This window comes from Xiphias gladius, chromosome 7 (genome assembly GCF_016859285.1).
Source record: "Xiphias gladius isolate SHS-SW01 ecotype Sanya breed wild chromosome 7, ASM1685928v1, whole genome shotgun sequence".
NCBI lineage: Eukaryota > Metazoa > Chordata > Actinopteri > Istiophoriformes > Xiphiidae > Xiphias > Xiphias gladius.
In genome coordinates this window covers 19,072,668-19,087,685 of record NC_053406.1, presented here as the reverse complement: position 1 = coordinate 19,087,685, position 15,018 = coordinate 19,072,668, and the positions used below count along the sequence as shown (strand labels likewise).

Sequence of the window (15,018 nt, the reverse complement as noted above, 5' to 3'; positions counted from 1 at the left end):
ATGAGTTTGAACCATACGGAGAGGAAAGTGATGGATAAAGTGGATGTTTACTAAGCAAGAGTTTGCGCAACAGAGTAGAAAATGAATCAGGCGGAACAGTCATATACCATACTGTCATACAGCAGACGCTGCTGACCTACCTGTACTTTCACATTGAGGGGCTGGTATTCTCCGTTCGAAGTGCTTGTCAGATGGTTGGGGAGCTTCGGAAACCCTCTCCCCGCCACACTTTTCCTTTGTTGGATTAGGGGAATCTGTGTTCGACCATTTTTGTAACTTTCCAAAACTGACGATCCAACATTCACACCCACTTCACGTTGTGATCAGCAAAGCTGTGTGGAAGCAAGAGAGGAGTCAGGAGTTGTACGTCTGAAAATGTGCACCATTATCCCCGTTTTCAAACAATATCACATCTCCCTCTCTATGACGACCAGTTTTTCACTCCACCTTCCAGTGTGGAACAGCTATTGATTTCTGACATTTATGACCCAGATTTAAACTCAGTTTATGACAGGGTATAATTCAGCCCTTACATTTACTTCATATGAATATTTGCCACCCAAATTCACTCGTTTTCAGTTCACCTTGCATGGTTAAAGAATGTGTTTCCTGTTTTGGTGTGACCCCCTTGTCTGGCCCAGTGGCCTCTTCCGTTGCTTCTCCAGTTCTGTGGAACAGTTTACCCTTTATTGTCACCCCCCCCCATCAATAACCACTTTTATATGAATACTCTACTGATTTACTAATGCACTCCTATTACACTGTCAGACTCTCAATGGACACTTGAAAGAAAAAAGGATAAAAATCGACGCCGCAGAATCAGATATATCGTCTTTTTTATTCCACGCATTCTTCTTCCTTGTCTAACCATGACGCTTACATTACCCATAATGCAACTCAACCAACCATTCTTTTGGGGCTAAGCTCAGGGCAGTTTGGTTGAACAGAGGACTGGTGTGACTAAAACATTGCCAATTAAGACAAGGATTGTGCAGACATTCATCGTCACATTCACAACATCAAGTTCACACACATACGGTATATTCCTAAAATCGAAATTATTCAACCTAAATCATCATAAGAATATGGACTATGACTAGACAACTGGCTATGACTATTCAACCTCATTTTCTACGATAAAGATGGACTTTAGTGCTGTTGACTTACATTGAAGTGGGTGGAATTTCAATGTGTTCTGAAGCCAACCAGTAAAGGGCAATAGAGGGACCATCTCTCCCAGGACTTGATTTTAAATGCCACGGATGGTTTGTTCCCCTTGGTTTGACTCTCTCTACACTGAGGCCTGTTCTTCTTTTTACCTTAACATGTTTGCCAGTCATGGTACACTAATAGTTTTTTTTGTGCATTTCTTGTTTTCTTTTCAACACATCACAATCCACAAAATGACAATTAAAAGAAAAGAAAAAAACTAAGCCAAAACACATCAAATAAATAACAAAAACATAAAAATATAATTACTTTTGCTACTGCCAGTGAATTTAATTGGCTGAAATCACACATAATCTTAAAAAGTTTAAACTTTTTGTCAAACGACTCGACTCGAAAGGTGTACCAGGCATCTTTGCACTTGAATCCCCAAGGCGGGACAGCAGGAGGGAACTGTTTGAAGTTTTGAAAACGAGAAGTACTTCATCATTTAGAAATCGTGTAACGGGACATCTGTGAAGTACAAACTTCTTGGACCATAATTTCCTGTTTTTGGTAGCTGGCGGGGGTGATGAGGATGAGGGGAAAATACATTTGCAGCAGGTGCAGCCATTGTTGGTGACTTTAGCTTTCTCTCCTTGGAGCGCTTGCTCCCTGCTGTTTGAAAGAGCATTTTGTATTTCGCTCCCAAGTTTCAATTTGTTTCTGCCTGTGTGCCAAAAACACTGTCTGCCACATACCGTATCCAAAACAAGGAAAAGGGTGATTCTGCTGTATAGACTTAAAAGTAGTATGTACAGAAATTTCTGCCTGCACACTTAGTTTGTAATTTATACTATATGTTAAAAAAGATGTATTTTTAATTAGAAATCTAAACCTGTTTTAGGGTAAGTCTTGGTTGCCTCTAAGGCTTTATGTTAAACAGATGCCAGTTTGATGAATATTAATGTTTCTTTATGCTATATTAGGGTTTGCTTGTCCGAACTGATTGACTAAAATATTAATATTTATATCTCAGTCTTAAGTATCCGAGATGCATGAAATGAGACTCAGAACTTAAAGTCCCCCTCTACTTGAAAATGTGTTTTACTTATTGTTACTTCATTTGGACGTTTCAGCATGTATGTACAGTGGGTCTAGAAGTCTGTTTTCACATTCATCTGCTGAAGAGGGAAAGTTCCCCTGTGCTTTCCTTAATCTGAATTAAGATGTGACTATACAAGCATGATTATGACAGAATTTGGAAGAAAATCATAGTCCAATATGCAAGGTACACAAGTGTTAGGCGGCCATGGCTTCGATGGTAGAGCGGGTTGTCCACGAATCGCAGAGTTAGCGGTTTGATCCCCAGCTCCTCCTGTCCATGTCCTGAAGCATCCTTGGGCAAGACGCTGAACTCTAAGTTGCCTCATTTGTAAGTCGCTTTGGATTAAAGCATCGGCCAAACGAGTAAATGTAAATGTAAATAGAATTTCCAGTGAACTAACAGACATCTCAGTTCAGTAGTTGAACTTTTGAAGTGAACAATATTTGAATATTCATAGAATCTGGATTTTCTTTTTTGAAAAAACATTTTTATATCTCTTAAAACATATCTCAAGGGAATCATTAATAATGCATCTCAGCATTAAGTTTATACTTAATACTGTACATTACAAATTTGAAAAATTACAAGACCAAAAAATTCACGATTGGCATCAGAAATTAACAAAAATAAGTTGTGCACGCAAATTTTCTCATGCACACCAGAGTTCTGGGGGGAATAATCATCATTATGATTATGATTACTATAACTGTATATATTATTAGATATAAATATATGTATTATATATATTTCGCAAATTTTTGCACATCATCCAGTCTGTGGGGACTGATTCAGATAGTAAATATAGTTCTTTATATAGTGCCATGCCTGTAATTTTTTTAATGAGTACTCAAGTATGGTTTCAGAACCCTGTGCTATGGCAGTATACTTTTTCTGCTGATGGTTTCAGCCAGGTGTGAGGAATCAGGCTGGGTAGAGGAAGATGAGAACAGCTAAATGTTGTTGAGATAAAATAGTGAGATCTCTCTGTACACCTCTTCCAACATTGTCACACTGTCTCTGTTTAAAATATCCAAATCCTGGTGGGTTACACTAAGGCACAAACCATGCCATTCAGACTGGTGATATTGGTTTCATTATTACTCAGTCTGCTCGTTTAAGTTGTGTTGACAGCCATGACCTGTGTGTCAAAAACCAGCAATGTAACTTTTTTTTTTTTTCTGAGGAGCGAATCTTTATGGCACTTGCTGAAAATGTGCATTTGAGAAAATAAATGCATTTGTAATGGTTTTCACATAAACACTATTTCACTAATTGTAGGGCAGCCAGTGAATAGGATTAAAATGGAAGGACAAGGTCTTGGGCAAAGGCGGCAATCGAGTCAGGAGAAATTACAGAAGAAAAACAGGGAGTGTTGTGGGATGCAGGACTAGTGCAGTTTTTTTCGGCTATGTTAAAGTAACCTGGAACTGAATTTCTACACCTGGAAACTTTAAAAACTTGTGAAATCATTCCCCCCTGAATGGTTTAGTGGTGTTGTTGATGTTTTGAAAATGGAGGAAGACTCGCCATGTGGGGTACTATGAATGTTTTATAAACTGCGCTTCCAACACAGCGGGACCTCACTAATCCAAATCTCTCAGGTACAAAGCATTCCGAGAAGCACTTGTATTCCAGCTTTTCATTGCTGTAATATCTGCAGTCGCTTGAAGAAATAACTCCCAGCACAAAGTCACATCATCATACTCTATGTCTGATGTTCAGCAGGTCTGTAGGTTGGTTGATGTTCAGAATAATAATTATATATATATATATATATAGACGTTGACATGTATGACTTTGTAAATGTGACATAGGTTTCCTGTGACTCTCGTAAATCTGCCTCACCATGGTTATTCATCATCATGCTCTGAGAGGCAGATGATGACATCTGCTTGTTCCCAATGGGCCCATAATTATCACTCCCAAACAAAAGGACAGCATACGCTGGCAAAGAGCCTACTCAATGCAGACTTATTCGAGCTTTCATGACTAAATTCCTAATTGTTGTGCAAAGACTCCTCTGAAACTGAGATTTAGCATACACTCCCTTTAAGTAAATCCCCTCATATTGTTTTTTTGAATTAACAAGTTGTCTCAAACACAGATCTTTAAAGTAAAAAATATAATATTCTACTAGTTCAGAAGTTATCCCTGATTTGCCTGCAGGCATTAAAGATTCTCATGAATGATGAGTGTCTACTGCTATTAAATTCATGTATCATTTGCTTCATGCTGCACCCATAGCACTTGCATGAAGGAATGAAAAGCAGGGAAAAGAAGGTCCTCTGGTCCAGAATTAAACCTACAGTATCTTTGTTATCAGTGTTTGTGCCTTTGGCCATGACTTCTTCAATTAGTACCTTCCTATCCACATATTTTACAAGTTTCCATTAAACACTGTTTCTCTGGTCTACGAGCACTGGAAGCTCTATGACTTCAGCTCGCTATAATGAGACACAGGAGATTGGTAAAAGGTGCTCATAACTGCGTATAATTATGTCTGCGACTCCCACTCCTCTTTTCTGGAGGATTTAATGCCAGACAAAATCATGTTGTGGTCCATATGAGGGTTTGTTGTCCCAGACTAATCATGCTTGCTACAGTGGCTTAATTAGTGTGTGTTTCTGCAACACAGATTGGTTTTAGTATGATAACCTTGTGCTATTTTTGTTTTGCTTCTCAGCAGCAATTCACAACCTCAACCTTCCGGCAATGAACCTCTCTTATCCCGCCTATGTACTTCATACTGTCATATTTGTCTACAAAGTGACCGTTTTCTTCTTTCATCTGGCATTTTTACTGTTTTGTTTTTTAATCTATGAACTCTTGTTAACTCCTGTTAAAGCCATCACACACCTGTCAAAAATGCCTTTTGTTTAAACAAGTCCATGCAACAAATAGCTTTATTTTAATGAGTTGTTTTGTTCTCGATTAAATATTTGCTTGAGTATGATTGATAGAGCTAAGCTGAATCGTCCATCAGTTCTCTTCCATCCTGCTACCTCACTCAACCGGTGCTAGTCCTTGGGGCTCTTCCTATTTCAAAAAGACTAATGACCTTTCACTGTGCGACAGCCCAGACAGGTGTGAGGCCGATGTAAATCCACATCAAATCAAGTCCCATTGTGTTGCATGTATTGTATGTGGCCCCGTCATGGCTGAAAAAGAGACTTGTCATGCTGTTGTCCACGAGGGTGTGTCTGCAGCAGGCTGTGAATTGTGCTCCCTGGCCAGTGTGTGGTGTGGGAGAGAGCTGGCCAGACATAGGCCTTTCTCTCTCAAAGGTGACCTGGTGCTATAATTCACACGTACTGCCTGTTGGCCAGCGAACAATGCTGCTTTCACCGCCATGGTTTAGCCCGCAGATGACTTTTTGACCTGTAAATCTTCCATGGACAAGAAGTCAAACAATCACAAGGGGTTTATCGCGAGATTTAATGTGAGCAGACAGGACTCGTGGGTCTCCCTGTTCTTATGAAAGACTGTCCTTGTGAATCACACTGAATTTATGTGGAATATAATGAGGAACGACTTTCAACGCCTCAGCTTGAAGATTAAATTTTTCACAATAAGAATTCATTAAATAAATTGTAGCAAGCTCTTTTACATTCCTTTCCCTCTGTTTTCGAAGAATAATTCTATAAAAGTTCATGTAAAAGGAACTTTTGAACGAGAGAAACAAATAGACAAAAAAGCAAAATATCTTCCCTCCTGTCGTGTTGGCAGGCAGGTTTAAGCAGGCATGGATAAACAATTTCTCCTACATTGTTTCACTTTACGGTAAAATTTTCTCATATCAAATTCCTCACTGATATAAATGCTCCCTGAAAATATGGCCTCTCCAAAATACACTCATATTTCAGCCCTCATAATACGGAGCCTAGAGTCATCCAGCCTGGAAATTGCCCATGGAGAATTCTTGTTCGGCTGGATATTATATGTGCCACATCCTATCCCAGCCTCTGTGAAGACCCTCCTCCCCGAATGGCCAATTTCCCTCTTCTAGACACTGACATTTCAGCTATCAGACTGCCTTCGGTCACAGGGAAAGAAATCTAGCCCCACCCCCCACTTCAAATACTGTCAGAGGAGAATCTCTTCCTGATACCCTGATACCCCCCTACCACCATCAACACCACCTCCGCCATACACTCCATCCCCGGCGGCAACATTATGCTGTCCTTGATGTTTTATCATTAGTTTGGGAGTGTGTGGTCCCCCACTGCTGTCTTTTGATGGAGTGCAGACAGTAAAGGCATGGAGACAGCCAGCCAATTTCCCCTGCTGTGACTTTCCCACAGCAAGGGGTCGTGCTATCTCTCCCCTGCACCGGCGCCAGGCACATATTCCCCTGATGAGGAAGCTTTCAGCCCTCCTTAGTACCATCACATACCTGAATTGCCCTCCATTTTGTCTTTCTGATTATTTTGTTTGGGGGTTAGTGGCAGGCCTAATCAGTACAGTGTGGGGCAGAGGATGCTGCTTGGGGCTCTGCTGTGCTTCAGCAGGAGACCACCGAAGTGGTTTAATTTGTGGTTTGAGAATCTGGAAAATGGCAACACCTTTCCATGATTGCTAGACATTATTATTCATAGTTAATTAGAAAAATTATCAAAAAAAAAAAGAAATACAGTAGCTAACCATAATGAAATATGATACAACCCCAGTACAAATATTAGTCTTTTTCTTGATATATTTAGACATGCTAGCAGCGGGCTCTATTGGATGGATTGCCATTAAAATTTGGTTAACGATCCCTAGACAATTAATACTAATGACTTTGTTGATCCCCTGACTTTTGCTGTAGCACCACCTTACATCAAGGTAAACATTTTTGTTTTTAGTGAAATGTGTCAACAACTATTGGATGCATTGCCATAACATTTGGTACACATATTCATGGTCACCAGAGGATGAATCATAATGACTCTGGTGATCCTCTGACTTTTCATAAAACACTAGCAGTAGGTCAGCATTTTCACATTTGTCCACCACTTTGATCTAGAAATATATCTTAACATCTACTTGATAGATTGAGACAAAATTTTGTACATTCATGGTCCCCAGATGATGAATGCTCAGTACCTTTGGTAATTCCCTGACTTTTCCTGTAGTGCCGCTGCGAGGTTGAGATTTTTTGGTTTTTAATCAAATATCATAAGTCATAAAATCATTACAAGCATTGGATGGATTGCCATGAAATTTGGTTCACATTCCTCTCAGGATGAATTACATTTTTTGGTGATCCCTTGACGTTTCTCATCTAACACGACCATAAATTTGACCAGATGGTAAAATTTCAATACTTTGGTGTGTGACCAAATACACCTTAAAAACTAATGACTAAAAACTAATTGTAATACCTTAAAAACTAATGACATTCCCATCAATCTCAGCTGTACTTTGTCTTAAGTACAAATTAGAAAAAATTGTGGCATGCTAACAAAGCTAAACTAAGATAGCAAACATGATAAAAAATGATACCTTCTGAACATCAGCATGTTAACATTGTCACTGTGAGAATGTTAGCATGCTGATGTTAGCTTTTAGCTCAAGTACTGCTGTTGCTTAAAGGAGATATGATCACATCTTTTCAAGTCTGTCAAAACAATATTCAGGTGCCAAACAGCTTTTGTTCAATGTAATCTTTTCTCCTGTTTATAATGGCCCCAAAGTTATCTCATCTTATCATTGTTTATCTTAAAGTATAATTTAAGTAGTCTGAGTTCATCAAACTTAGTACATATCTTCCAAAGTAAGTCTTGTTATTACTAATTTCCCTCTTTTTGTTTCCTTGATAGGGTTTCTGTGCTGAGCTGCAGTTGAGCAATATTAACACAAAAAGATTTCATGCTAAAATGACAGTAACTTTGGGAGATTCACTCGATCTGACTAACTCAGACTGCTGAAGCCTCATATTAGCTTCAGACAAAGTGTTGAATGTATTTTTGACTGGAAAGAGGAGTGTGGATTTTATATGGGGACATGACTATGGTTTGAAGATAGACTTGAAAAACTGTGGGCCTATCCTTTAAGTACAGCCTCACAGAGCTGCCAGCATGGACTCTTAGACTCTTGAAAACTAGCTCACCACAGCAGCTAAAACATGTGCATGTTATGATTTTTATAGTGCAGCTTCTCATCTTCAATGACTTTTGTCTATTTCTTTACTCTCGTCTTCCTTTATTTCTTACATGTTCTTTATTTTTTTACTCTCTTCATCTAGATGCTCCCACTACTATCCCCACACCCACCACCAACCCAGTCAACACGCAAGGTACTGTATGCCCCCACTACTGTCCCTCTCAGCAATTTGTGTGTGTGTGTGTGTGTGTGTGTGTGTGTGTGTGTGTGTGTGTGTGTGTGTGTGTGTGTGTGTGTGTGTGTGTGCTTGCATGCATGTATGATCAGGTGATTGGAGTGAGAAAGAAGTTGTAACTAAGGCTAAGAGAGTCTGTGGATGGCCAGTGTTAATCAGATGATGCTGCTGATAGGTGACATTGAGGACAGGCAGCGCTGGTGTGTCAGAGCCACCTGTCATAGCCCTTTCTAGGCACATGTTTGATGTTTAAAAAAAAAAAAAAGTACTGCTTTGCTTAGGTACAGCTCCGCTTTGCTGTTCTGCTACCTTATCAGCATCTGCAGCTATATCTCAACTGGCCCATCCATCATATTATAATGCCCTTTGCATCTCCCCTACAAATGCCAGTCACATTTCGTCTTTGCGAGGCCAAAAAACATCAATAACTATTTTCTCAAAGACATATAAAATAAATGAAAGGCAGTTCAGTTACGGAGTTTATAGCAGAGCAATCTGTTGCCATCTTGTGTACACACTATTTTAGACTTTGTAATAGCTCTGTTGCAAAATTTTATTTCAATATTAACCATTTAAAAATAATTGCTATTATTTCAAAAGCAGCGCTAAGGCTACACAGATGGCGAGGCAAGCTTGGGAGTTGACATTTGGATATGCCAGAATGTGACATTTTGATACAAAAACTATCCTTAAAGAATAGATCGGTTTATCAATAGCTTCTTTAGAGATATGGCAATTTTGGCTCTGTTGTCATGACTGTTCTGCAATTCATGCAGTCATAAAAATGTGAAGTGGCAATATTCACATAATAAGTTTGAAACTCTATGTGAGCCTGCATCAAAAGCTCCAATATGGTAATGTGGCAGCTTTCAGATAAGATTCATTCATACATTTGATCAAACAAGTGGCTTCTCAGTAGTTTGTTTGTGCATTATGTATTTATTTATTAAAAATAGGGTCAAGAGTCAAATAAATAGCGCTGTGTGTAGTCATGTTTGTGAGGTCTCCTGGGTTTTTAATGTTTTAAATTGAAATTTCTACTTCAAACGTGCTTTTTTTCTGTCTCAGTTTTTGTATCAGCAGTGTGTCAGTGATCACGCTGCATGGATACAGCATCATTTCAGCTCTCTGACTCTCTCTGGGTGTGGCTCAGTCAAACAGGAAGTTTGCTTTTGCAGAGCTGTGCATTACTCTGCATTTTCCCCTAAGCTTGTCTCTTCGGAGTAACACTGAGGCAGCCGTCTCCGTATTTTAGGCTGCAACATTCCAGTAATTTCCGAAAGACAGGCTTGAAAGAGGATTTCCCGTGATTTATGCAGTACATGCTGGGAGGATGTAATTCAGCTTTCTTGCAGTTCACTACTCTTCTAAATACCCTGTCAAAGGGGCAATGCTAAGCTGGCTTGCGGTAGATTGCTTTGCGCTACCTTAATCAGCATAACGGCACAGTATAGCATTTTCCTCTCGCCAATAAGGATGTGTACTGCACAGTTTCTTAGTCATCCATTATAACAGGAGTGTGACTTGGCACGGCCGCTGCCACCACCAGCTGCTATTTTCTGTTGTAATCAGAGGCCACTGAACTGCTGTCATATACAGTACGATCCTAATTTTAAAGGTCCCATCAGTAAATTGTCGAATAGATTTCTTGTCACACATAGATAAACTATTAAACTATTAATTCTAACTGAAAACTGCAAGTGTAAACAAGAAAATCATGAATAACCAGGTATTATACACATCCTCCAATCTGAGGTTGTTGTAATTTTCAGGACTTTTATGGATAGTTGTTAGTTATTTAAATCTGGCTATATTGTTATAATTATTAGTTGTCATTTATCTGTTCTTGGTTGGCGCACTCGTTGACTTTAACTTTTTTTATATTATATGTGGTAATGAACCATTTGCTGATATTATTTATTGCTGTGTTGTATGAAGATCAGTTGCTTTGTTTAATCTTTTTTTTTATTTTTGTGTGCATTTTTTTATTTAGATGTTTTAATGTGTGGACCCTGGAGAGATTAGCAACGGCCATGGCAGCTAATGGGGATTCAGTAAATTTAAGGAATAAACATGCAGTAGATTTAGTTGTTGTTTTGTGTTGTTAGGTTTGAATTTTAGTGGAGGAATTTCCCTTTTCTCCACATACGGATCATAGATTTGACCTATAAACATGATGTTTTTGTGCTGTATTTTGATAGCACCACCCAGATCTGAGTATTTTACTTACTTATGACTGGGATGAATTTACTGAATGAACCCATTAAGCCTTCAAGTTGATGTCATTCACTAATCCATATAAGCAGCACATCCGCATGGGCACGCTATTTTCCCTCTGTAGTATGAAAGAAAACATGCAAGGGGGTTTCTGAATATTGTTACCCCGTTCCCTTCCCTGTTTTGTGGCTCATAATTTATGCAAAAATATGGTTTTATTTTCAAAATGCTATGATTTAACTTGCAAGATTTTCTTCTTTGATAGGTTTTTTTCCCCCTCTTGTTCTGTCAGTTCAAGGCCTAAATATGGTTCTATAGAGTGGGGGAGCAATTGTCACGCTAAAGCATAGAATCCAACAGTTGTTTGTCTTCAATGCTGTTTCATGTTAAGGTTTCACAAAAGTTCATATTGTCAGGTGTTTCAGTTTAAAAGATGCAGTGCGTTTGTGCGTGTTTGTAGACTTCTTGGGAAAGATAAGTCATAGGAGCATTTCTTTCATGTGTTGGAAAGTTTTTAGGCCTTGTTTCTCTCCTTGTATATTTATTGAATATTTTGGTGACACTTTATTTTACGGGTCCAGTGTTTTCCAGTTAATTTCCCATAAACTTTCCTCATAATTTACTACATAATTTCGTATTTTTTTTCTTAAAAACTAGAATATAACAAGCAGGTACTTAACAAATGTGGGAACTGACACTTTCTTTATTTCCCTTATAATTAGTAACAAATTGCATAGGCCTTTCTGGGAAATATTCTGTTAATTTACAACTAAATACCAACTAATTTTGAGGAAATTATGAAAAAAGTCTCCAGGAAATTAGCTGGAAAATATGCAACCCGTAAAATAGTGTTACCAATATTTACCCCTACACAAAAAGCTTTTAGTTGACACATATGTGTGACCTTCTTTCACAGTGACCCAACAGTTACAGACATTCAGGCATCCTACTCTCAACACAGTTATTATGTAGCGGTTTCTGAAATGTGTATCATGAATTGAATAATGAATGAAGCATCAGCAGTATAAAAATCACAGTAAAAAAAAAAAAAGTTCTCCACAAGGTCTTTGTCAGTGGTTACGTTTCTTTTGGGCAGAGGGTAGAGTTTACCCAGAATCCCCAGCTCTGAAGGAATAAAGAGTGGTGCCTGTGGCAATAATGCTCCAGCTCGTCAGATGCTCAGAGATGATCCAAGGCAGGGACATCCTATCCCGGCTAAGCCTTCAGTAACCCCCCTCTCCCCCGGCTTGTCGAGAGGAGCCAGAAAAAAGACAGGGAATGAGGAATTATGTTGTAGACTTGACTGAAAAGACCCTATGTTTCCACAGATCAGCAGTTCAGGTTAAATTGTTGTTTAGGGTGCTACCGCAGGACCTGTGCTGAATACACTGAAAGCATGGGTGTAATTTACATTGTCCCTGTCACTTTCCAAAATCCTATTTCCTATTTTTGTCGCTCTCACTTTTATAGTTCATGTTACTTTGTGCTCAAAGCAATAACCTTAACGAGCAAAGGTTTGCATGACCTTATTTCTGGTTGTTATTGGGGCAATATGCTGCCTGATATTAATACCTGCAGACACTAATCGGGGCTGACAAAAATCTTGAAAAAAAAACATTTAATCTGTATTTTAATTTTCAGTTAATATTGTCCTAAAGGACACTACAAGAGTAAATCACAGCTCTCTTCATAGAAAAATGCAAGTACAACACTTATCTATCAAAGTAACAGGTATCTATAAAGGAAACTAAAATTTATTTTAAGTAGGGTTACAATTCAGAGGTTTACAAAACATTTCTAGTTTTTATTATACTACCATTATCAGGGAAAACATAATACCCAGTTTCAGGGTAATTTGGGGTTTGCTCTATTCATTAAGATGTTTGTGGTGTCATTGTTGTTTTACTTCACTGCGTCCCTCAACCTCTGAAACCAAACCTACACCCTTGTCTAAAGGAATAAAGAAAAGTCTAACCATTAAAGAAAGAGGCTTTAGAGTGTGATGAGTTAAACAGTGTTTTCTGAGGTCAACAGCCTTCTGGTTAATGGATAGTACAGTGCTGTAAATGAACTACCAACAAGAGCTTTGCAAGCAAACATTACACTATACATGAACCTGAGTCTGGCCTTCATACTGCACCATTTAGACTTGGTAATACTAGTAACCACAATAAAGTTTTTTATTGTTTTGCTTGGCTAAGCTTTCAGGGTTTTGTAGATCCGTAAGACTTTAATATGTGGCGCACAGCATTCATACTGGAACTCAGGGATATTCCCATGTTTTTATTCTGACAAACACGTGGGGTTTTTTTCCAAATGAGGAAATCACCAGATGGTATTTTTAGAAATCCATTTCTGGCAGGATTTCATACATGTGTTGTTTTTCTGTTTCCTTTCTCAGCCCTGGTACATGTTAGGTGTTGGCTGGTTTCCAATGTTGTTTAGTCTTGGGATTGAAGCCTCCATGTACACTATTGACTTCAACAAAGACTTTTACGAGTGCATTTAGTATTCAACATAATTAGTCATTAAAGATTTACCAGCATTGTTTTAACTCTAACATGTATCATTTCTTTTTGAAGTACTTAACTGGAAAATTAAAGAATCATTTAGAAATTCTAATTAGGTTTTCCTCACATTTGTTTACTCTGATTCAGTTGAAATTGTGTTTTTTCTGACCTGCAGTTTATTTTCTTTCTTTCCTTTAAAGTTATTAAAGAAAGAAAAATTGGTAATGGTCCATTTTAATTGGTCTCCAGGGAGTAGGTTAGTAATGCCAGCCCACCCTGAACTTAAAAGTGTTTTGTTGCAGTAATATCTTTTTTTTTTTTTTTTTTTTTTTTTTCATGGAGCTGTTGTAAACGATAATGAGAGCTCTACTTAGCACTTCAGAGTTTGGAGATTGATGGCTATATGCCAGTGAACTCAGATTGTGTTATCCTTTTCAGCTGATAAAGTGTACTTTTGTGGCACCTTACTTAAGGCAACTTTAGGAAGAGAGCCGTGATTTCTATTATTTTGTGGACCTTTTCCCTCGCCTTGATCTCCACTGGAGGGAAAACAAGTTGAATGGGTAGTATGAAGTGGAGATGGTTGCTAGCAGCTTTTGTGCAGAGAATTTTGTCAATCTCAAAAGATACAATAAAATAGCCATCCAGGAATTCAAATTCACTGTCACAATTTCCATTCATTTGCCATTATATTGGTTGTAGTCAGACCTTCACTTGTATTTCAGCACCTCTGTTAAATGTTACAGCTGTGTTTGTACATCTACAAATCTTTGTTTGGGTTATTACAAAGGACTCAGGGAATCTATTTAGCGGTCGAGCAGTGACATTGGAATTCAAGTGAGGACAATATTGTGCTCTGTTGATGGTCTGCTACAACAGCAATACGAAAAATGATTTGGTGGAGATTGCCCATGTATGCTCATTTCATTATGTTCAATTCCTTTTTCAAAAGGCAACAAATACAAAAGCCATGGATGTTAGCAGTTTAGTGCTGCAAAATGGCTATTGACGGTCCCTAAGTTGATTCTGCTGCAATACTCCATTGTCCTGCTACTGTCCAGGAAAGGGTTACTGCAAGTCTATTCAGTGCAAGCGAAGGCTTTGCTCTATCAATGGAAGAGAGTCATTGTTTCAATTATGTCCATGTAATTACATCTATAAATTGTAATGTGTTTGTGTGTGTGTGTGTGTGTGTGTGTGTGTGTGTGTGTGTGTGTGTGTGTGTGTGTGTGTGTGTGTGTGTGTGTGTGTGTGTGTGTGTGTGTGTGTGTGTGTGTGTGTATGATATGCCTTATTGTGTGAGCAGAAAACTATGAATAGAAAAAAGATGGGAAAACTGAAATTATGTTCCATGTAATCAGTCTGGTGACAAGCTCGCGGCTCTGATCTTCACACTGGCAGATAAGTCTGATAGGATGGTCTGTTACTGACCAGAGTGGCAATTAGTCATTCCAGTAGAGAGACAGAATGGTTGGACTGTAAAGCATGTGGTACTGGGAGTTCAGCGGAGCAGATTTCACCACCACGCAGACAGAGGCATCAGTTGCAAATCCTCTTTATTCCCCCATAAATCCCAACGGCGGTGCACATCCTGTCAGGACACCGGTGTGGGCAAGTCAGCACTCCCCGATCGACCCGCGAGCAGAGCTGTGCTGGCGGTATGGACACTGGCTACATTACAGACATAATCAAATTCTGCTTATTTCAAGTGTGAGGCC

The 15,018-nt window shown here is 38.8% G+C and overlaps 1 protein-coding gene across 5 annotated transcripts in view; it reads left to right on the top strand.

Annotated features, from left to right (window-relative positions):
* cadm1b (cell adhesion molecule 1b) overlaps window positions 1-15,018 on the top strand; it is a 164,630-nt gene that overhangs the window by 138,082 nt on the left and 11,530 nt on the right. For 3 of the 5 annotated variants that reach the window (XM_040130132.1, XM_040130133.1, XM_040130131.1), the window contains one exon: window positions 8,481-8,531. In XM_040130132.1, coding sequence (XP_039986066.1) covers window positions 8,481-8,531 — 51 coding nt within the window. Of the gene's footprint in view, window positions 1-8,480; window positions 8,532-10,566; window positions 10,653-13,191; window positions 13,276-15,018 lie in introns of those variants that run through there. The other 2 variants (XM_040130134.1, XM_040130135.1) reach the window with 2 other exon arrangements.